This window comes from Vigna radiata, chromosome 4 (genome assembly GCF_000741045.1).
Source record: "Vigna radiata var. radiata cultivar VC1973A chromosome 4, Vradiata_ver6, whole genome shotgun sequence".
NCBI lineage: Eukaryota > Viridiplantae > Streptophyta > Magnoliopsida > Fabales > Fabaceae > Vigna > Vigna radiata.
This window is the reverse complement of record NC_028354.1, coordinates 11,094,024-11,118,154: the sequence shown is the minus strand read 5'-3', so window position 1 is coordinate 11,118,154 and position 24,131 is coordinate 11,094,024. Positions and strand designations below refer to the sequence as shown.

The 24,131-nt window shown below is 32.4% G+C and overlaps 2 protein-coding genes across 3 annotated transcripts; both read right to left on the bottom strand.

The window, feature by feature from the left end:
• Positions 1–1,001: 1,001 nt before the first annotated feature.
• On the bottom strand, positions 1,002–23,089 carry LOC106758348 (acyltransferase-like protein At3g26840, chloroplastic). The gene is made up of 15 exons (XM_014641281.2): positions 22,669–23,089; positions 13,509–13,560; positions 13,351–13,406; positions 13,080–13,238; positions 12,893–12,997; positions 5,475–5,580; positions 5,410–5,413; positions 5,032–5,153; positions 2,669–2,783; positions 2,399–2,529; positions 2,212–2,359; positions 1,974–2,087; positions 1,456–1,538; positions 1,268–1,380; positions 1,002–1,192 (listed from the first exon to the last, which is right to left on the bottom strand). The coding sequence occupies exons 1-15, from the start codon at positions 22,991–22,993 to the stop codon at positions 1,002–1,004; spliced, it is 1,824 nt and encodes a 607-aa protein (XP_014496767.1). The 5' UTR covers positions 22,994–23,089.
• On the bottom strand, positions 19,274–21,432 carry LOC106758590. Of its 2 annotated transcripts, XR_002667542.1 has the most exons (6): positions 21,321–21,429; positions 20,404–20,493; positions 20,199–20,324; positions 19,984–20,112; positions 19,786–19,889; positions 19,661–19,698 (listed from the first exon to the last, which is right to left on the bottom strand). XR_002667542.1 is itself a non-coding variant. In XM_022779808.1 (5 exons), exons 1-5 carry the CDS (start codon positions 21,390–21,392, stop codon positions 19,482–19,484), a joined length of 405 nt encoding a protein of 134 aa, XP_022635529.1. In that variant the 5' UTR covers positions 21,393–21,432; the 3' UTR covers positions 19,274–19,481. The 2 variants fall into 2 exon arrangements, 1 of the variants encoding a protein (XP_022635529.1); XM_022779808.1 differs by lacking the exons at positions 19,984–20,112; positions 20,199–20,324 and adding an exon at positions 19,274–19,529 and having other exon boundaries at positions 19,608–19,698; positions 21,321–21,432.
• Positions 23,090–24,131: the final 1,042 nt, after the last annotated feature.

The following is a 24,131-nucleotide window of genomic DNA, read 5'->3' as shown; positions in this document are numbered from 1 at the left end:
TAGATAATAGATCAACAATTGAATTAGCAAAGAACCCAGTCAATCACAAGAGGAGCAAACATATTAATGTCCGTTTTCATTTCATCCGAGAAAAGGTGAAAGAGGGAGTGTGAAACTTGAACACGTTGAAAACAAAAAGCAAATAGCTAATATATTCACAAAGCCATTACCTACAGCGTCATTTCAGGAATTAAGAAAGTTGATCGGGATGAAGGAAGGATGATTTTAAAGTTTATAAAGAAGTTTTGTTAAATAAACTTTAAAATATTAAAATTTATTGTTGCGCGTTTTACGCAACAATAAAAAATAGGAATAAATATTATATAGTATTTTATTTGAAGTTGTTATTGTTATTTTGAAAAGGTCTAATGCCTCCCTCTTATTATTTAAAGTCATTTTATATGAATGAAATATTATCAAGAAAATATATTAGAGTGGAGCAGATTTGTTTATTATATTTGTGATGTAGGTTTTTTTTTTTTAGAAAGTGTAGTTTATTTAACACAAACATATCTTTCTATTTGGGAATTATAAAAGCTCATGGTAGAGCAAAAATTAAACTTTTTTCTTGTTATGGGGCCTAATTAGAGAGGGTAACATGCACAACCAAAAGCTTTAAGAAAATCATAATCAAATGCTTTATAGAAAAGCTTTTCAAAAGGTGAGTAATTATTTAAAACCGGTGTAGGAAGCATGTTAATGATGTGAAAAACACTAAGAAAAGCTTCACCCCAAAACCTTCCTGGTAATGCAGCACTAACAATGATTGATAAACCTATGTCAACCACAAGTCTATGTTTCCTTTCAATTGAACCGTTTTGTTGGGGGAGTTTTTGGACACCATTATTTTCAAGATATTTAGCAAAATAGAAATTCCTTTGCATTGTCAGTTTGGGTAGCCTTTAACTTGTTATATTGGTTTGATTTTCAACAAAGGCTTTAAAGAGAATGAAACAGTTGAACAAGCGTTATGGTAAGATGAATCAGATTTATAACAAGAATCAAATTTGAAAAGTTGGAATTTCAGATTGAAAAGCATTAGTGGCCTGGTATAATAGTCGATGCCCTAGGCCTCTGTAGGGATCCATGTCCCTTTTTTCCTTTAAGTAAGCAATACATCTCTCAACCTCAGACTTCACTTGTAAATAAAACTCTTGAGATTTTTCCTTGTTTTGGAGTTCTTGTTCCCTTCCTGTCAAACAATATCCCATTAAAGGAAAAATAACATCTAACACCACATTTTATGTGCATTCCAAATTTGGCATACCTTTCATTTCCAATGCTTTTCCAAAATAATAGTAGAACCGGCCTGGAACTTTAGGCAAAATCAAAGGCAAATGCACTTGTTGATTTCCCACCTCACCACCAAAACCACTCCTACATTTCCAATATAATCATGTATATTCATAAATATAATATAATATGATGAATCTTCTATTGAATAAAACACAAGATACCTGTGGAACCTCTTCTGTGAGGCTTTCTATTTCAGACCTAAAGTAAGGAATCTTCACCAAGTCAACATAATAAAAAACTACCTATAATGGGAGAATTAAATTCAAATATGGACGTTTTAATATATTAAGAAAATAAAAGGGATTTAGAGTCATAACTGACCTCTATAACATCTACAGAAAATATGAAAAACACACAATTTATAAATATTAGAACAATTAAATATTGTTTGCTTAAACTCATAATCTAATCTTTATACGTTATTATTAAATCCATTTTTTATCTGTTCTCATAACATTGTCTGTAGTAATCATATGTTGACGATTAACTTTTAGCATTTTCAATTCGAGGATGATACAAGTGCTTGGTAGTGAAAGAAAAAAGAAACCTTCAACATGAAAAATATGCATTTCATATACAGAAGTATGTAAAAACTATATAGAATTATGCTTTGGATGAAAAGGTACAATATGAGTTCATAAAGGAAATGATTGGTTCAGAAAAAGACCAAAACTTACTTGACCAACGTCATCTTCTCCAACTACACCAAAAGGAACAATTTTGGCTCCAAATCTTGCTGCCATCCTTACAAACTCGGATTGTTCAGGCCAGAACAATTTGTACTCTTCACCCTGATATTATTACAATGCCGAAGATTGTAATGAGACAGATAAAGTGAGCCTAAAGAATAAATAATATGTAGAATATGCAATATATGTATAGTATGAAGTTGATAAATGATAGTATGCAATTTACCTTCCTATGAAAAGCCTCGCGTATTCCTCCAGGATATAACAGGACATGAGACATGGAAGAGAAAAGCTTGAAGAGGTTAGTTGGTCCTACAGGGACAGCACCCATGATTCTGAGATTGTCAAAATAAGATATATCTGCCAATTTTCCTGTTTTATATATATGATCAAATTAACCCAATTGTATTTACCTGTATGTTTCTATTACTTTTCTCACCTCATCAGGCGTTGGGGGAATAAAATCAGATAAATAATTGTGATGCTTGCCACGGCGGTAGTATGAAGTTCCCTTGATTACAGTTACCAGGTCAATGTTTCCTTCCTGCTAGATAGAGGCACCATATTAGGGTTTTTGATATTTTATATCTTTTAGAAGAAATGGATCATGATGATGCATGCTTGAATTCAAACACAATGAGAGACATCCATTCAGAAACGTCGAAATGGAGAATGACATATACCAAGAATAGGAAATGGCCACAGCCATCAAATTTACGAAGCTCGCATTTAGATTTAGGCAGTAACTTGAGTAGTCTTTCACCTTTGTGCTGACTAGGTTGTAGCTCATCGTTTCCACTGAGGGAAAATCACAAAGTAAGTTTCACTTCATACAATTTAAAAGTATGCCATGGGATTTACTTACAATCCACCTAAGGTACAAATTAATAGGAATTGCAGTCAAGAATGGGAGATTCCACTAGTTTCACCATTATATAATTTTGTTTCCAGGAAATTTCAAATACTTCAACAAATTAATCTTTTATTTTGTTTTTTGTTGGATCTTTTGAGAGAAACGTTAAATAAGAAGGCACAACACTGATTAGACTTGAGTACAAATCTATATAAGGAATTGAGATTCCTCTAATCTAAAACTTTAAAACAATGAATTTGTTGATCTTCTTTCTTATTCAACATCTCATTTCTAGTAAAAGTTAAACTTAGACTCAGATTTAGATTTCCAACAATCTTCCTCTTATATGTGATTTACTCAAGTGGAAGCATTTCAAGCTATGAGTTCCTCTTACATGTACTGACCTTCATCATAATGGGACACGGTTGCTATGAAGCTCGGAGATGCCTCATAAATGTTGTGTCCTTTATTCGACATGTATTAGACAATGACACACATATGATACTCCTACGACACACATATTGATGAAGTATTCAATTTGAAAGACTTTTTTTGGTTCTCACATAATTTTGAGATGACTCCAACACAATGTTAATATCACAAATGGAATGATTTTGAAAAAAAAAAACCCATAAATTTGTAAACTTATTTCTTATGTTTCTATTATGATTTTAGAAATAAGGAACAGATATTATATGATCACAACTTTTCGCTTTTTGAATATTAAATAGATAGATTTAAAATGTGTCTCACAATGTATTTAAATTATTAAATTTAACTATTTGTTTATAGATGATTTTAAGGATGTAAATACATAGTCATCTAATATATAAATGTGTTCCTATGTCATATATTTTGTAAACTACATGTGACGAAATGTCCTTATTGAGTAGGGATAGCAACGGGTGAGGTCGAGTATGGATAGTGCCTACCCGCAACTCGATCTGCATGCAAAAAATTATACTCGTAATTCGACACGCTACCCATTGGATATCCACATAAAAAAAGTTCGCGGATTTTTTTCAACACGCAGATAGTCGTTGGATACCCACTACATACCCGTTTTTTACCCACAAATATTTAAAAAATATATTTTGTGAATTTTTAAATAAGGTTTAATTTAACTATTTGCTACATATTAAAAAGACACAATCTAATTTTTAAACAAGTTAAAGAAAACAAATATTGAACAACTTTTGAAAAAAAAAAATGATGAAGAAACGCCCGAAGTCTCAATTTAGTCACATGATCAATATATGAAACATAGAAATGAAGAGTTTCCAAGAGAACGCAAACCGAATCCTAAACCCAAATCTCGAAAATGAATGCCATCACATAAATCTCCAAACCGCGATAACCACCAGGGTCTTCAAAAATCCAATTAGCATCAACGAAGTAAAATCCAAAAAAAAACTCAAAACACTCATTCGAATCATAACCCTAAAATCGCATCACCAATCAACAAGGAAGAAATCAAGAAACGAACTCCCAAAACACGAATCAAAACGTACAAAAGAAACCCCAAAATCAGAGAACAAATAAAACCATAATTTCAAATCCCAAATTGGAACAAAACCCCAATCAGAACCAAGAAAGGGGAAGAGGGAATGAAGCCTACTCCCTGTCCGAGCTGAACCAGAAGAAAGAAGAAAAGAGTCCTCCCTTAAGAGAGAATTTTCTAATGGGATTTTATGTATATTTCTATATCTCTATTAGGGTTAGGTCAAAAGTAATGTAACCCTTTTTTTTCTTTTTTTTCTTTAAAATAAAAGGTAATTGAAAGGAATCGTAATTCACTGATATTACTTTTAAGAGTAATAAAAAAATTTAATTTTAAAAAATATTAGTTAAATTTTTATTATTATTTTTTTTTTCGAGTAATAGATATCTACGGATTGAATAGTGTCTAGTGTCTTTCGAGGAGTATCTGTGCTACATAACAAGCTTATAAGAACCTTTGTTAGAAAGACTTTCTATATAAGAAGTATATTGTCCTTGTTTAGTCACAAAGACGTATCATTTATCATACCTCTAATTGGATCTTTTGAAAAAAGATTTATTAGAGAGATTCATCAATAATATCCCATCAAAGTTTAAAGGTAAGATACTTCACTTCCAGCAGAAAGCAAAAATTTAACAAAGAAATTCAGTATTTTAACAGATATAAGATGTACAATGTCAAAGAGAATGAACCTGCAAAGTATCAAAGTCTGAGCTTGGATTGAATAAAGGCGTGAATTGGCATAAGCAGAAGCTGACTTACGCATCTTTAATTTCCAGAGAAGTGTTTCTTTTGGTAATATCTCGGCAAGAATCTGAGAGTTGAATAAAGATTACATTTTCAATATTGAAACTAAATTAGGGATAAAGCTCAAACTAAAAATAAAAATCCAAAGTAAACAAACTTAATTCAATTTACTTCAAATTTCAGCATATTCTCACCTTATGAAGTTTTGGTTACAAGAAAGAAGAGAAAATACGGTATCCGATTTTCAATTCATTCTTCTGGAAAATACTTATCATTACTTTCCATACAAAATACTTCAGATATTAAAAATCATGAAGAAAAACACTACTGTTCCAATTCCAATATAAATGTCTCCATTTTTTTAACTGAATTGCTAATTGAACCTTACCGGAGAGATGATAAGAAAGTTGTAAAATCCTTCACTAGCTCTCCAGCTGTAGTTTGTAGGGGAAGCCCTTGGACCACACCATCCAAAACCATCCTCAATGATTCACCTAATGTTACGAGAAATATTGAAGGCATTAATGGAGAAAAAGCGTCATTTTCTAGGAAAATGAGAGAAAATATATAGTCCTTCATATATATGTATGATGAAAATTATTAAGTGTTGAAGGATCTTGAACCAGAATATTTAGCACAAGCTCCTATAACATTGACGTTAAAGTACCTGGTGATCTAATATTCTAATTAACTAAAAAAATAAGTGTTTCATAAATATTCAGTTATATAGATAAGAAAAACAACAACAAAAAATGGGAGACTCTTGTTTCATTTATAAGCATTTAAATGACAAAAAAGAATCATAGACTATGCAGCAAAGGTGTGAAACATTTATTGTAAAAATAAACTTAAATTTAAGGGTTATCAAATAATTATTAAGAGTGGTAGAAGTTAGTGTATTGGGAAAGGAAGAGTCACAAAGTTACTCTGTTATGTTTTTTTAGTCATTATAGAGCTTGATTTGTAATAATTGGAGACATTACGTCTGGAGATGAAAAGCCTAATGTTAATCCTTTCAATTGTAAAGCTGATGTGAAATGAAAATACACCATAAAGATATTCAGAAATATCAAGGGAGTATAATTCTCTAACAAATTGGCATTAGAGATAAAAGATAAAGAGATAGAGATAGTGAGAGAGATGGTTAGCCTAGCAAATAGTGTGTCCCTATCTTAGTTGATAAAGAAAATCAACTTTGACAATAAGAGTGTTAGATAAGAACCCTTCTTGGATTTCAAGACATATGTGATGTTGTTGAGAATGACTACAGAGAGCCCGCGGAAGATGAAGAGCAGACAATGACCCAAGTTGTTGCACTGAGAAGATCATGTGTGAAGGATCCATCAGCTTTGTATATATTGTATCGAGTTGTTGACGAATCTGGCTTTGAGAAGATAGTGAATGATAAATCTTTAAGAGAAATGTGACAGATTCTGCAGAAAGTTTACAAAGATGATAACCATGAACTGTGAGTCAGACTTCAAACTCTCAGAGGCAAGTTTGAAATTCTAAGAATGGAAAGTAGAGAACGAGTGGTCGAGTATAGGTGGAGGCAATAACGAATCAACTCGGAGGAAACAGAGAGGAGTTGCAAATCGGATTGTGGAGAAGATCCTAAGGTCACTAATTAAGGACTTAGAGAATATTGTGTGTGTCATCGAGGAGTCCAAGGACTTGACCATGCTCTCAATTGAAGAGTTTGCTGGATCTTTAGAGACACACGAGCAGTGGAGAAGGATGCTATTTAAGCCACTTGACCAGGAACTTCAGGCAAAAGTTGACCTAAAAGGAGGTGCTCGGAACACTCAAGGTCGAGGTGGTCTTAGAGGAAAAGGCTAATGTGACTAAGGTGATCATGAAGATGGAAATGTGCTAGGTAGCAAAATTGGAGAGGTTGTGAATAGGCGAGAGGTCAAGGTCGGTATAGTAATTCTAAAGTGGAATGTTATAAATGTGGTAAGCATGGCCACTATGTCAATGACTACAGGTCGGTCAAGTGTTAAATTGTGGTAAGGTCATAGCAAAATGCTGTTGAGCTAAAAAGAAAAAAGAAACAAATTTCCTTATTGAGGAAGCTTATGAAGAGATAGGGATCCTAATTATGTCAAGGAGTCCAGAGACTGAGCTATCGAGTTGTATAAAAGCTGGGTTTTGGAGCTGTTTGAGCCCAAATGCTGACTTGTTCAAGCCTGGATGCCAAGTTGCAAGATTGGGTTGTCGAGTTGTAGGACCGAGTTGTTGAGTTGGTGTGTCAAGCTCAATCTGAGTTGTTTGATATCGAGAAGTCAAGTTGTTTAAACAATTCGATCTGATATCTAGATATTGAAACTAGTAACCACATGTGCAATGACGAAAGCATGTGTAAAGAACTTGTTAGAGTAGATGTCATGTATGTTTCTTTTGGAGATAACTCAAAGGTAGCGATAAAAGGGAGAGGTACAAACCAATACCTATAAAAAGATGGTCGGTTTGGTGAGATGAGAGACGTGTACTATGTACCTGATCTTAAGAGTAATTTTTTAAGTATGGATTAGTTGATGGAAAAGTATAACTTGGTTCTAATGAAGGATCGAGTACTATACTTAACAAAAACCATAACAGTAAATAGAAGAAAGGTAATCTGCATAAAATTCAGTCTATTCATTCACAAAATGAATACATCATATATATATATATATATATATATATATATATATATATATATATATATATATATATATATATATATATATATATATATATATATATATATTCTGTGCAAAAGGAATGGGAGTGACCTAAAAGCATATAGCCTTCTTGGGATTTTTCACGCACAAGGTGACAATCTATATCCAGATGTTTCGTTCTTTCATGAAATACGGGATTGGCAGCAATGTGAAGAGCACTGTTATTGTCACAGTAAAGTAGAGGAATTTGAGAGGGGGAAATATGTAGATCTTTGAGCAAATAAATGATCCATTGTAACTCACAAGTAGCGGAAGCGAGGGCTCTATATTCAGCCTCGGAAGATGATCATGACACAATGGTTTGTTTCTTGGTTTTCCATGAGATAAGAGAGCTTCCAATAAAAAAACAATAACCCGTGATGGAACATCTTGAATCCACACATGTGGCCCAATCAGCGTCACTAAAACCAGAGATGTGAGTAGGACAGATTCTAGGAAAAAATAGACCTGTACCCGGGCAACCTTTAAGGTAACGAAGAACATGCATGGCTGCAACATGATGAGCTTTGTTGTGTTGCAAAAACAATATCAGGACGAGTATTCGTAAAATAGACTAATCTGCCGATAAGGCGCCTATATGGCAAAGGATCATCAAGATAGTCGGAAGCATCGTTGTGAAGCCGAAGAGTATTGTCCGTTGGAGTGGAGGAGGGTTTGCAGCCAAGCATTGCTGAATCCATAAGCAAGTCTAAGCAATACTTGCGTTGACAAAGTGAAATCCCCTTTGAAGAGTGAGCCACTTCAATTCCTAGGAAGTACTTGAGTTTTCCTAAATCTTTGATATGAAAATTGTTGTGAACAATATGTTTAATGTGGTTGATTTCTTGAACAGAGTTACCAGGTAGCACAATATCATCCACATATATTATCAAGGCAGTAAAATCTGAACCATGATTTTTGATGAAGAGACTATGGTCAGCATGAGCTTGTTTATAACCACATGTTACCAACAAATTAGATAACTTTTCATACCATTTCCTGCTTGATTGCTTCAGCCCGTAGAGGGATTTGCGCAATTTGCAGCTTTAACCAGAATGGTATCCTGATAATCCCGGTGGCATCTCCATGTAGACATCCTCCACAAGGTCTCCATGTAGGAAAGCATTACTGACATCTAATTGTTGGATGTGCTAGTGGTTGACAGAAGCTAAGGCAAGGATTATACGAACAGTGGTCATTTTGACGACTGGGGAGAATGTTTCGAAATAATCGATGCCTTCAATTTGTGAATACCCCTTGGCTACCAATCGCGCTTTGTAGCGCTCTATGCTTCCATCGGGTAGCCTCTTGATTTTATATACCCACTTGCAACCTATGGGTCGAACAGAGGGAGGAGTCTCAACCACATCCCAAGTATGATTCAACTCGAGGGCTTTGATCTCACATTGCATGGCATCACGCCAACACTATAGCTTCATTGGTTCATAGAAACTGGCGGGTTCATGCTTAGAAGATATGGCCATGAGAAAACGATGATGTGAAAGGGGAGATATTGGTGTATGAGATAAAACGTTGAATCGGATGTGAACATCTTGTGGATGATTGTGCAGACTTAAGGGAAGGAAGCTTGTATTGATATTCAGAAAGGTATGAAGGAGGATGGGTGTCACGTTCTGAACGGCGCGGTGGTGGCACAACAATTGGGGTTGGCGTGTGGCTGTTTTGAATTTCTGGTGAAATGGAATTAGGGTTGGAGGTTGTGGTTTCAGGGAAAAGGGAGAAACTTCGTTCTGGTGAGGGTGAAGGCGTGTTTGGGTTAGGGCGTTGAGTTTCTGGGGGTTTTCTAGGTGGTGTGGATTGAGAGTCTGGGTTTGGTTCTATGGTTAAGGTATGTTGGGTTATAGGTGTAGAGAGTGAGGGAGAAGTGTGGAAAGGAAAAACTGTTTCGTGAAAAACAACATTTCTAGAAATGAAGATTTCTCTTGTGTTAATGTCTAGAATAACATATCCTTTTGTGCCATTTTGTAAACCCAAAAAAACACCTTTTCTAGATCGAGGTTCAAATTTATGAATTTGATTGTGAGTGGATGCATAACATAAACAACCAAAGATTTTGATCATGGAGAAATTGGGCGGAGCTTTATTTAGAAGTTCAAAAGGTGTTTTATATGAAATGATGGGTGAGGGAACACGGTTAATGATAAAAACAACATGTTTGATAGCATAAGACCAAAAATTTGATGGGATTTTGGATTGAAACATGAGGGCCCTAGCAACATTGAGAATATGTTGATGTTTGCGTTCCACTCTCCCATTTTGTTGGGGTGTGTAAACACAACTAGTTTGATGTATACTTCCTTTAGAATTGAAAAGATCTTTTAGAAAAAATTTCGGTCCATTGTCGGATCGAATACATTTAATTGTGGTTTCAAATTGGTTTTCAACCAAGTTAATAAAATTTTGTATATGCATTCTCACTTCACCTTTTGATTTTAAGAGAACAACCCATGTGTATCTACTAAAATCATCAAGTATAGTGAGAAAATACTTGTGCCCATGAATANATGTTTTGGAAAAGGGGCCCCAAATATCCATATGAATCAATTCAAAAATTTTAGAACCTCTACTAGAGCTAGGAGAATAAGNCAATTTCTTTTGTTTAGCTAAATNANAAATGTNACAGATTTCATGAGAATCCTTTGAAATAAAAGGAAATTGTTGATTCAAGGNATTAAGNCGGCTACTAGATAAGTGTCCTAATCTAAAATGCCAAAGGTTGGAGTTATTGATGGTGGTNGTAGTATTNTTGGTAGNTGGGTTCCTTTCCTTTCCGATTGTNAAATGAAAAAGTCCTTCCTTTAANTTANCTGAACCAATCATCCTNAATGTGTTCATGTCNTGTATTTGACAAACAATATTAGAGAACTCATTTGAAAAAATTATACGGCAAGGAGCANTAGTTAATAATTTAGGAAGAGATAATAAATTGAAAATAAAATTTGGAACAAGAAGAACATCATGAATAATGAAATCTNGAGAAAATTGNATGCTTCCAGATATATGGGCCTGAACAGTAGATCCATTTGGTAGATTGATGTTTAATGGTTGGATTTCAGAATACTCAAAAAAATGTTCTAATGAAGTTGTGATGTGGTCGGTGGCTCCGGAATCAATTACCCATGGTGTGGTGTGTGAAAAACTATTAAGTGTATGTGCGGTGTTAATGGAAATAAACCTACTACCAAGACCAAAGATGTGAGATTGGTTTGGGTTTGAGTGAGATAGGTTGGCCCTTGAAGGGGTTTCGGAGTTTCCCCCACCAGATCCAGAAGCTTTGTTGAGAAGGCTCATTAGTTGTTGGAATTGGGTCGTAGTAATGTGAAGACCTTAGCCCAGAGTTGAAACATCTTTTCTTTCTCCTTCATGAATTAGGGTCGGCGCAACATCTGAAAAGGAAGATGCAATAACATTATTCACGTTGCCTCCGGCGGTTGCGTCGCTGCTACCAAAGGTGTTCCTATTGTTGAAAGGGCGTGGTTTTCCTGGATATTTGGGATGTCCAGGAGGATAGCCAAACTTGGTATAACACACATCACTGCTATGTCCAACACGATCACAATGGGTGCACTTTATCGGGTTAATGTTGTTTTTCTGGAAGCACGAATCAATATTGTGTCCGAGGCGGCCACAAAATTCACATTTACGAGTTGGTTTTGTCCCCCCTTGCTGTGGATTGCCTCGACCTTTACCAGAGATGACATTGATGAAGGGATTGGTTTCCATGGAAGAAGATGGGTGATGTTGTTGGCGTTCATGTTGGATGATCATGGAGAAAACACGATTAGCAGAGGGAAGAGGGTCAAGTAATAAGATTTGTGAGCGAACCATGGCAAATCGATCGTCGAGCCTTTTTAGAAAACGGATGATGAAGTCCTGTGAATGGTAGGTGCGAGCAGAGCAAGAACAAGGGGTCAGAGTTCGGTAGTTGTCCAGCTCTTCCCAGAGTGATTTCAGATGGGTGTAGAAGTCGGTGACGGAGAGCACACCTTGTTTGAGCGAATAGATTTCTTCCTGTAACTCAGCGACTCGAAGCAAATCGCCTTGAGAAAAATGCTCGCGGAGGTCAGTCCAGACATCAATAGCTCGTTCGAAAAACACAACACTTTGAGCGATTGAAGGAGAAAGGGAATTGAGGATCCATGACATTAAAAGAGTGTTATAGCACTCCCAAGAGGGGTATAAGGGATCGGTGGTTGCTGGGATGGGGATGTTGCCATTGAGGAAACCCGTCTTGTTTTTAGAGATGAGGGCCATTCGGAAGAAACGATACCATGACTGAAAGTTGTTGGCTGAGAGAGGTGGGGAAACCACGACAGATGAAGGGCTCTCACTTGGGTGTATGTAGAAGGGGCTGGAAGGATTTTGGTTGGGATCAACAAAGTGAGGAGGAGGTAGAATATTTTCGTCCTCATTTCCAGAGGAGCCTGAATCGGCCATGAAAGAGGTAAGCTAGAAAAGCTTGAACCTTTAGAGNGCTCTTGATACCATAACANAAACCATAACAGTAAATAGAAGAAAGATAATCTGCATAAAATTCAGTCTGTCAATTTCATTCACAAAATGAATACATCATATATATATACTCTGTGCAAAAGGAATGGGTGTGACCTAAAAGCATATTTTGTACTACCCTATTGACAGTTCATTGTTGTTCTACAATGTCCACTAAAACAGAAAAAAGATTCCTCTGCTATGCTACCATTATGTTATATTGATTACGTGGTATTCAAATCAGAATTATATTCTATTAATACTTGAAAGATAAACTCGGTCTCTTGATTGCTTGAATCAAAATGAAAAAAAAAAATAAAATGTACAAAATGAAGCTGAACATAGTACAAGAGAAATGTTTGAAGATGAATGTAAAAGATGAAACCATGGTGTAACATTTGAGCTTTGGGCAATTGAATTTTAGAGGATTGGTTGAGCTGTTGCAGAAAGAAATATTTTATCGTTGGTGGACGACTTTTCACGGGAAGTCGTAGGTTTATTTCTTACATAAATTCATGGTGATAGAAAAAAAGATTGAAAAGTCAATAAAATACATAAAATATTTAAAAATATCAAGTGTCACGCAAACCTTCTGTCAATCTGAGAATGTGACGCAAACCAGGAGAGAGTGAATGAGGCAAAGCTTCCAATAATGGTGTTAGAAGTTGCAAGTCTGACCTGCGGAAGGAAGTAGCTGCCAAATTGGGTGGGGAAGGTGACATCAGGTTTCAGAGAATCAAGTTGAATAATGGTGCTGTATACTATATGTGAGCTACCTGGGTTTGCCAGAATTAATACAAAATCAATATGAGGGTTAAGTGCTGCAACAGCTAGTGCAAGGCATGATCCTAAAGATTCTCCAACAAGATATATGGGCCTGTTTCCTGAACCTTGATATTCCGACCTAACTGTTACCTCAACTATTTTCACAAGGTCTGCAACCAAATAATAAATTATGCTGCAATACATCATTGAAAGATTACATAAATTTTATAAAAATATATGAGCATGATATAGTAGTGTAACTAGGCAGAGGGGAAAAAGTACCTCGAAATGGTGTTCGGTCTGCTACTGGGATATGCAAGCACCACGTATCAAAAATCCTTCATTCAAGAAAGAAAATAACAAAAATAGTATTTCTCACAAAATCAGTAAGAAGATGTAAAATAACAATCTGGTGAGTGTAATACATAATGAACACAAACCTCCCCAGCTTCTCATGATGTGAAATAAGTCCAAGTCCCACGCCATCAATCCCTGTCAAATTTAGAATGAAAAATTTTGACTAACCCAAACTTTGTATATTATGCAGTTTTTTTTTTCGATTTTCTAACTCTTTGATAGATACCAATATTACACAAATTTAAATGATTCCATGGTCAAATTATATATCTATTATAAATAGATTATAAATGGAAGATACATTTAAAATGAAATCGTTGGTTTACTTCATTTCACTTCTTAATGTAATGAGGAAACGATAAAATCAATTTTGAAATTATTATTCACTATCACTCAAGGTTTTAAAATTAATAAAATAAATGTTAAATCATTCAATTAATCTCCATTTTTTTACAAAATCACAAATTGGTTTCTCATTTTTTAAAAATTTTTAAATACATTTTTAAAAAAAATATATAAAATTTTATCACATATATGCCATGTCCCATATAATACAACACAACACTAACACAACACTAACACACCACTAACAGTACCACGTGTCTCAAGGGCTTAGTCTCAATTTGGTATTTTTATTATCTCACTACAATCTTAATATTTTTTTAAGAAAAAAGAAAAAATTTTGGTGTTTTTCCAAATTGAAATAATATTTATTTTTTTTAGTAAATGTTATACAAACATTTTTATTAAAATTAATATTTATATTAAATATTTTTAATAAAATTAAATATATTTATATTTATATTTAATATTAAATTTTAATTAAAATTATTACTAGAAAATAATGTTAATAGAAAAAAATTCAAAATTAATTTTAACAAAAAATGTTAAACTTGTTTATCAATTGTATTTCATAAAATAAAATAAATTTATCACATTTTTAGTTCTTTTAAATCATTATATATTTTTAAAATGTATAAAATTCAATAATTTCTAAATAAATGTTTGAATTGATTTAAAAATAACAATTTTACAAATTCAAATGTAAAATTATAAAATAATTTTAAAAAATTTTATAAAATTTAAAACAAATAAATTTAAAATTTTAAAATAAATAAATAAAGTTTAATATACAATATAAATATAAATTGTAAGAAGCTAGAAAATAGAGTAATAGAGTAATAGAGTAATAGAGTAGACTGGTGCATTAAAATATTGAGACTGATTATTTTATTTTAAAATAATCTTATAATATAAATAGAACTTTTATAAACATTTCTCATTACTTTAAGAACACTTTATCTTCCTAGAATACTATCCCTCAGAGTTCTCTTACATCTCTCTAGATCTTCTCTTGTTTGAGCAGTCAATATGATGATCACAAGGTGTCTAGACGATCCTGGCATCAAGGGCAACAATCTCTACTGATCAGTTTCTCACTTTGAATCGATAAGATTCGTTCCTCTTTTTCTAGGTTTTCTTCAATTCTGCAATTTCACAAAATTTCTAAGTTTGCATGTATTTGGAGTTTCCTTCTCCAAATTTTTAGTTCCATTTAAGCTTAAAGAACTATTTTCTATCACCAATTAGTGATCTATAGGTGTTTCTAGAGTTTCCTTGTGGTGCAAGGCACGATTAAAGTCTTTTTGTGAGCTGGGCAGTATATTCAAGGTAAGGGAAGCTAGATTATAGTTATAATTGTGTTCATGATAGAGTATGTATATTAAGTTTAAATTGTTGTGTGGAATTGAGCAAAAATTAGATTGTTAGTAAGAGGAAATGTGTGTTTTGTTGAATGTGATGTATGAACTTGAATGATCTGGATGGTGTATTCAATTTGATGATGATCTTGAATGTATTATAAATGAATTTGGGTGTAGGAAATTTGTTATAAGAGCTGGAGTTGAAAATTTAACTGGTTTATGCTTGTTTTTCTTTCTTTTAGAGGAAGTGAGGTAGTGAATTTGAGTAATTGAAGTTTGGTATGCATTTGGTTTGCCAGGAGAGTTTTGGTAGGTCCAATATGACTGAGTTGAGCTTTTAAAATGGTCAAAAATAGGTTCCAGTGGTAGATTGGGATTTAGGTCCCTAAGTTGAGGAATTTAATGTTTTAGAGTTGGAATTGGATCATAAACAATATAGATTGATGTTAGGAAGGTTTAGAATCGCTTAGACAAGTCTAATTAGGTATATAATACAATCTAGGAGGGTTAGTAGTTGGGAAAAATATTTAGAATTGGTAATTGGGGGTTGAGTTGCATAATTCTGCAGAATTTCATTATGCAGATTATGCAAACTCGCTAAGCAAAAGGATTCGCACAACGAGTCACCCTGGAGAGATGCTCTCTGCCAGGGCATTCACACAGCGAACTAGTACGCTGTGCGAATGACTATAGAGGGTGCTCTCTACCTGGGCACTCGCATGGCGATTTTGTGTTGTGCGAGTGTTTAGAGAGGGTTACTCTCTATCTAGTGATTCGCGTAGCGAATCTAGTCGTTGTGCGACTGGTGATGGTCTGGGATTAATTCAAATAGCGAATGGGTGCACTTTGCCAGTGCTTGGGGAGTCTGAGCCACTACCTAGGGGCTATCGCATAGCGATTTGGGGCGTTATGTGAGGGAGTGAGGTCTGGAACCTCTGTGAGTTTATTCGCACAACGAATTTAGTCACTATGTGAATGGTTGGGAAGGGATGGTCTCTGTTTGAGGATTCGCATAGCGAGTTGGGGTTGCTATGCAAAAACTCTCTGGTTTCGCTCAACAAATGTGTGCGTTGTGTGACTGGTCCAGGTTTAATCTGTTATTTTGTTCTTTGTTCTTGAGTTATTGAATGATAATTTAATTCAGTTAATGTTATGAACTAATATGTTTAGAATTATATGAGTATGAGAAGTATGAAGAGTGATTTAAAGTGAGGAATTAATGATTCAATGTGGTGTAAGTGAGTATCATGGCAGAATCTCTTGGTGAGCTTCCAGAGTGTTGTTTAGATTGAATATAGGGAGCTTAGTCTTGGGGGTTATTCTAACATTTTAATGATCTTTCATTCTCAATAAAGAAAATTGATGCATGTGGTGAGAGTAGTAGGAGGTCCTAGTATAGGCACTACTTGGAGGCCTGTTGCGCGGTAACGGACTAACCTTGTGTGTGGTAGGATGAAACCCATTGGCAATGGCTTTGCAAAGTAGTAGAGGTCACCACAAGTGCACAACCCGCCATAGCTCGGTATTCATTCTAAGTCCGGACGAGTCAAGTCTAGGTTATAACATGATAAGATGATTGGATTGATTGTTTTATATGAATGCTCATATGTATATTATATGTCATTTGATAACATGAATGTTTTTATATGGTTGTGTTGTGTTTGTATGTGTTGTATTCTTTCTTTTACAATGATCATCCAATAGATGTGAGTAGAGGGAGATGATGTTTCCTTAGAGCAGGCGTTGGATGGAACTGATGTTGCAGATTAGCTAGAGATAGAGTAGGGGTTCATAGTTTTGTTATTCTCATCTTGTATATAAAGTTTTAAATTTTATAACCATTTTAGATGACTATAAACTTAACTTTTTATCTACAAGTATTTAACTATTCTATCATATTTTTATGTTGAGTACTCTTATATATAGTTTACACTATATATTTTGAAATGTTACATAAATAAACTTAATGTTATTAAAAATATTTTGTTTTATTTTAATTATAACAAAAACAAATTATACTGAATTGAAACAAAATAAAAATAGAATAACTAAATTAAAAATAGACAATAAAATTTTTTGTAACTGAAACGTAATAATTTTATATCATAATATCATTTTCACATTATATAATAATAATTTGACACATAACAAATTATTATTTTTAAAAAAAAATAAAAATAAAAATATTTAAAAATGTAAAAGAATCACGAACTGATATTTTTTTTTAATAATATTAGTATAACCATTATTAATTTATAGGAGATAGATGGAATTTGCGGAAATAAGATATTTCATTTGGGAAGTATACCTTTCTTTTCTTATGTCGTCCATGTCATGAAATTGAACATCAACATGACGTTTGTGTACGAGACAAATTTAACCAAATTTCTAAAATTTTATTTTATTTCAATCTAACCATAAGTTGTTTTTAACTCCATTTTTTTATTTATATTTACTTTATTTAACATTTTTATTTACTTTGCCTTCAATCTTCTTTCCATCTTCATATGAAATAATAATAATAATAATAATAATAATATTATTATTATTATTATTATTATTATTATTAATATTATTAATAATACTAATCATAATAATAATAATAATAATAAATACTAATAATAATAATAGTAATAATAATAATAATAATAAAAACAAAACTAATAATAATATTATTAATAATAATATTAATAATAATAATAATAATAATAAAACTAATAATAAAAATATTATTATTATTTGTACTATTATTATTATTATTATTAGTATTATTTGTATTATTAGTATTACTATTATTATTATTATTATTACTATTATTATTATTATTATTAGTATTACTATTATTATTATTATTATTATTATTATTATTATTATTATTATTCACTAGTACAAAAATCATATTTTATGACGTACAAAAACGAATTATGACATACATAGTTTTGTAAGTTATAATAGGTCTATATTATGACACAATTTCTAAAATCAGTCCATTTTTTTATATAAATATTGGAGAAAATTGTTTCGAATTGATATTGAGTAAAATTATCTATATTCACATTCATTAGAGTTATTTCTTTTTTTTTCGTAATTTTTGCTACTATCATAAAATGACTTATTATGTACAAAACTATGTATGTCATAACTCGTTTTTGTACGTCATAAAATATGATTTTTGTACTAGTGATTATTATTATTAGTATCATTATTATTATTAGTATTATTATTATTACTATTATTATTAGTATTATTATTATGATTAGTATTATTATTATTACCATTATTATTAATAGTATGATTATTAGTAATATTATTATTATTATTACTACTACTACTATTATTATTATTAGTATGATTATTAGTAATATTATAATTATTATTAGTATTATAAGTATGGGCATAAATAATGTTACTTGTAATTCGATATCAAATTTTCTCTTGAGTTATCAGTCACCCGTTCAGCAACATGGAGGAACCAAATGCCAACCGGAGGAAATCCTCTTCAGGCAGCAAAGCAGCAGGTCATAAACGTTTACACGAATGTTTTCTTGAATTTGTACAGAAAGTTCTTCTGAAGAAACCACTCTTTTGTACACAAGGGACCATGAGGTAAATTTTCACTTTTTGGCAAACTTTGGATTGGTTTTTTATGTTGTTGGTTTTAAGTTGTGTGTTGGGGGTCGAGACTTGATTTTGGGGACCCCAAATTCCATTGAGGAAGGTCTTGTGTTGACTAAAAGTAGTTGGATGAAATCCTGACTCAAGTGCATTGAAAAAGGGTGTTGTAATCGTTTACAAATTGGTGGTAAACGTTTACGCGAATGTTTTCTTCAATTTGTACAAAAAGTTCTTCTGAAGGAACCATTTTTTTGTACACAGGACCACTTTGTTTAATTTTACTTTTTTGACAAACTTTGGATTGGTTTTTGATGATTTTGGTTTTAAGTTGTGTGTTGGGGGTGGAGACTTGATTTTGGGGACCCCAAATTCCATTGAGGAAGGTCTTGTGTTCACTAGTCAAGTGCATTGAAAAACGGTGTTGTAATCGTTTACAATTTTTGGCAAAAAAGATAATAATATGGTGATTTCACCCAATGACATTCAAATTCAACAATAGTTTATACATTGTACATAACAGTGGTTTGATATAAATCATATGGGATTCAAATTCAACTTTCTGTACATATATCATTATCTGTAACAATCATTACTTTTTATAATTGAAGATGAATATATATATCATTGTTCGTCTAAATACATATGAAATGAATACATTAATAATTTGTACATATCCATCAAAATCCTACAACAACCCATATTCATCTAACGCATCAAATAGTCGAATGTTGTTGTTGTCTAGGATCCAATATTTAACATAGTTCTTCTAATTTGACTCAACTCCTTCTGAAAAAAATTAGTTGTAAACTTTAGATATAATTAACAAAATCATCAAACAATGCTAACAATGAAATTCATACTTACATTTGTGTACTCCGGCATGCTTTTTCCGTTGTATTTATCCTCTCCATCCCACATTTCCATGGCTTTTAACATGATAACTCCACAATCATATCTTAAATAATACAATCATTTATCAGTTATTACAACAAACGATAATAAAATATCCAAATAGTTCATTACAATTAATAAAACAACTTACAAGTTCGGTTGGGATGGGATATTTGCTTGTTTAACGGACAGTGGACCTATACTCCCTTCGGGTCTATTGTACAACATGCAAAAGAATTTGGCCATGTTTTCACCCTACCATGCCAAACATATTCATTAAAAACTTCATTAAAACATCATTAAATCACATGAACAAAAACGTTCCAAAATATTAACTATCATATCATACCACAAATTTGTCAATTCGTTTCCTATCTCTTACACCCTTCCCCATTGAGTCAATGACATATAGTTCTAATGTGTTAATCTTCACTGCATAGCACCACTAGTGTTCATCATGGAGAAAGGGCATAAACAACTATAAACAAACAAAAACACATGTCAATGCTTGATCAATCAACATTTGCGAAACATAATAATTACATAATACACTAACTAACTCACAAAGTCAGCACTGAGAATGTCTCCAATACCAAATAGGTCAGACCTCATATACGACGTGTAACTACTAAGGGTGTACTGATTTTGATTTTCGGGACGTCGTCTCCTAAAGTCAGCGAGAATATGTCCCTATCAACAATTTCTAATGCATCAAGCCATTGCACATTATTTCGACAAATATAATCATATCAAATAAATACAAGTGTACCGCGTATATGGCATTGAAATTAAGCCTCTTCACAACACCAGTCAACTTTCTCTGGTTGTGCATTATCATCGTTGACGCAAATAACACCACCTACGAAATCAAACACCGCACATTCTTCAACGAACAAAAAAACAAGATAACTAAACATTAACAAATGTAGCATTGAACTAGGTGTTTATGTACGTACGACGCCCAATCATACAAACACAAACTATCTAAGTCGTCTAAAACAGCACAAGGCATGTTTGCAACATATCTAGATTTCCTAGGCAAAATAAAGGTTACAAAACATACTAAAATGTACAACCTACAGACTACGTCAACATCTACTTCTTCATCGTTCACAATCAAGTGAAACATATCAATCAAATCTTGTTTGGTAGTGGTCTTCGGATTAAATACCTCACCAAAAGATCCAACTAGACACTCATCTAGAGGAACATCTAGACCACCCATACCTAAACCGGTTGTCATATATACATCTAAAGTAGTCAACGGAACAAGTTGTTCACAAACCCTAAAACTCACATTCCTAACCTACCATTCAACCATAAGCTTCAACAATTTCAAATTCACTTCCACAGGTTTTAAAATTTGTACGCACTAGTGAAACGGTGTCATCCTAATGCGCTCTACATGAGACTTTTTCAATAAACTATTCATTTCAATAACGGTTGTCGATTGTATCGATACACGCAGGCACTACTACAAATAATTTCAAAAAAATCATAAACACATTAAACCAAAACATCACCATACCAAAAAATACACAAAATTTACATTCAATATTACACTTGCTTTTGGGGATGCCATTGGACCTGCGCGAAAACAACATAGTATTTGGACATCATTAGGGTTTGCGAAACTTAATGTATAACGCCGAAAACAACATAATATAAGGTCCAGTTCCCACTTACCAAAATAAATGTAGTCGTTACACACCACCACACGAAGAGCAAAGCGACAAACACAACCACCACGAAGCACATAGAAATGACACTCCAAAAAAAAAACAACACTACAACACACGACACCACCACTGATGAACGCAAGGGAAAGGTCTTGGCGAGACGAGAGCGAAACGAGAGCGAGACGAGACCAAGACCAAGACGTCAGCGAGACGAGAAACCGAGATGAGAGACTGAGACGTGAGCGAGATAAGATCGAGAGGGCTTCAAGGCACACGGGGACACAAAGCAATGGTCGATTTGGGCGAGACGAGAGCGCGAGAGGGCAAGAACCTGTTTCATCAAAACCAGAGGCAACGAGAGAGAAAGAGAAAAGGAAACCGCGAAACTGAAAATATAACACTTCCATCTTTGCCTTTGCATCAGATTTAAAATCATTTCATTTTTTAAAATAAAAACACCCAATGACACTTTGGCACCTGTCTAGTGTCAAAGTAGTGTCAAAAAAGGTGTCTAAATATCATTTTGCATTAATATAATAAATTAATTTAAAAACATAAATTAAGTAACTTTTTATAATATAGAAACATATATTAATAGAATGTTAAGTTAATATAGTTTGCTTTATATTAGTCATTATTTTACTTGTTAATTTGTTATTTTATATATATATATATATATATATATATATATTAATAAAGTATTAATGATATAATTAGTAAAAAAAATTATCAATTGTATTCATAATTTAATTAGTCATCTAAAAGTATATAATAATAAAATATTTATTATTATTATGATTACTACTATGGCTCATAAATATTTTATTATTATTATTTACTTAACACTTTTTTTTTTTGTTTTTGCAAATCTTTTGTATGGGGAGTGGAAAATTGAATACGAACTTTATTCCCCTATATCAAATTTCGTTTTCAGTCTTTCAATTTGTTTTCTTTTCGTATGCACGACATTTCTGAAAAGAGAAAACACTCCTTATTATTTGAGCTTGTGTATTCCATAACATCATTTGAGCTTATGTATTCCATAATATTTTTTTTTTAATTATGCATGATCGAATGATAGTTAAACAATATGTTGATAACTTTTACCATCACAGAAAACAAAATAACTCAAATATTTGAACAAAATAATAGATAATTATAAATTATTTAATTATTACTTTCTACATAGTTAGCAGAGAACATTTTAATTTCAACAATACTGAAAATAATTTTATACTAAAATTTGAATTTATATAAATTTAATGTCAATTAATTAAATTAATGAATTGATTTAAATACATAAATTAACTGAGTAACCAAAAGGCAAATAGAATGATGAGAAAAAATTTACTGACCCGGCAAAAAGAACAGCAGAGGAGAATTATCCAATCGCCAAGCGCACTCCAACGGCGAAAACCACCGCGGCGGTCCACCGTCCGGTACGATCAACTCCTTCGATTGCTCCAAATATTCCTTCCAACCGTTCCTCCATAGCTTGTCGTTCTCTTTCTTCTCTTCTGCGCGCTTCATATCAGCCATCGTCGGCAGAACTCGCTCCACCGACGTCGCGTCCCGCGTAGTCATAATTGAGGTTCGGTTGGAGTACAGTTTTCCGACCGGCGACGGCGGATGACAGAGGAAGGGCGCAGCTGGAAAGAGACAGGCTGTGTTGGATGCCATGGCGGTGGAAGATTCGACTATATATATATATGAAAAAAGGTCGGAGGAAGTAATTAAGGTAACTGAAAAGCAAATTAGAAAATGAAGTTGGTGAGTTTAACAACAAATGAGGACTCGATTATTTATATACTCATTTGAAATCAAACATTTGATTAAAAATGCAAAAAATTAAAAATAGAAATGAAGTTATTTAATTAGGTAAAATGCAAAAATAATAATTAAATTATTATTAATGTTATTTATTTACCTTTTAAAACTATTTATTATTGTTTTATTAAAAGTAAAAGTATTTATGACATAATTAAATATGTAACTTAAGTATAAATAATATTATAAGTTATATATATACTTATTTTAAATAGCTATGAATTATTTAAATTTTAAAAATAGTAATTAAAATGTTAAAATTAAAAAAATAAAAGGTATATATAATTTTTCATAGATAAATAAGTTTTATTTATTGAAATTAAAATATTATATATTATGTAAATAATTTTTTTATCATGATTAATCATTTAAATTTATAAAAATAATTACTAAAATGATAAAAAATAAATAATTGTTTTATAATAAATAAGTTTTTGAATTAAAAAAATAATTATTAAAATTATAAATTGAAAAATAGATTTAATATTCAAAATTATTACTTAAATTTAGAGAAAAATAATTAAAAAGATAAAATTGAATAAAAAAACATGATATATCCATTTTATATATATTATAAATTACGTCTTTAGTGTCTCTTCCGCAGCCTCTCGTTCCTCCCATCTGCATATACAAACAAGACATAATTAATAATTATCCATTGTCTCTTTTGCTTATTTGTGCTGATTGAACGCCACCACAAAAATTATTTTTTCTGTATATGTTTTCTTTTTAAACTTTTAAAGATATTGATTAAAAATCATTAAGTAAAAGCTTATCAAATTATAGTTACTTTACCATCTAATTTCAAATTATTATCATGTTTGTTTTTATCACGTGAAGTTGTGTTCTTACCCGCAGATAATACGTATTTGGGAAATAATAGCTTTTTGCGTGGACTGTTTAAGAACAGAACACGTTGCCCCTCTAAAGTGCTGCATAAGATATACCATAAAATAAAATGTAAAACATGCGTACAACATGATTCAAACTC

Bases quoted from the DNA above. Each gene is read 5' to 3' on its own strand.
- LOC106758590 (XM_022779808.1), bottom strand. From the start codon at position 21,392: ATGTGCTTCGTGGTGGTTGTGTTTGTCGCTTTGCTCTTCGTGTGGTGG. The intron at 19,890-20,403 runs GTACACTTGTAT...TTGGCATGGTAG, and splicing joins ATTTCAATGCCATATACGCG to GGTGAAAACATGGCCAAATT. The intron at 19,530-19,607 runs GTAAGTATGAAT...AATTTTTTTCAG, and splicing joins GCATGCCGGAGTACACAAAT to AAGGAGTTGAGTCAAATTAG.
- LOC106758348 (XM_014641281.2), bottom strand. From the start codon at position 22,993: ATGGCATCCAACACAGCCTGTCTCTTTCCAGCTGCGCCCTTCCTCTGT. The intron at 13,561-22,668 runs GTCAGTAAATTT...TAAATTTGACAG, and splicing joins TCTGCTGTTCTTTTTGCCGG to GGATTGATGGCGTGGGACTT. The intron at 2,530-2,668 runs GTATATGTCATT...TCTATCTAGCAG, and splicing joins GTGGCCATTTCCTATTCTTG to GAAGGAAACATTGACCTGGT.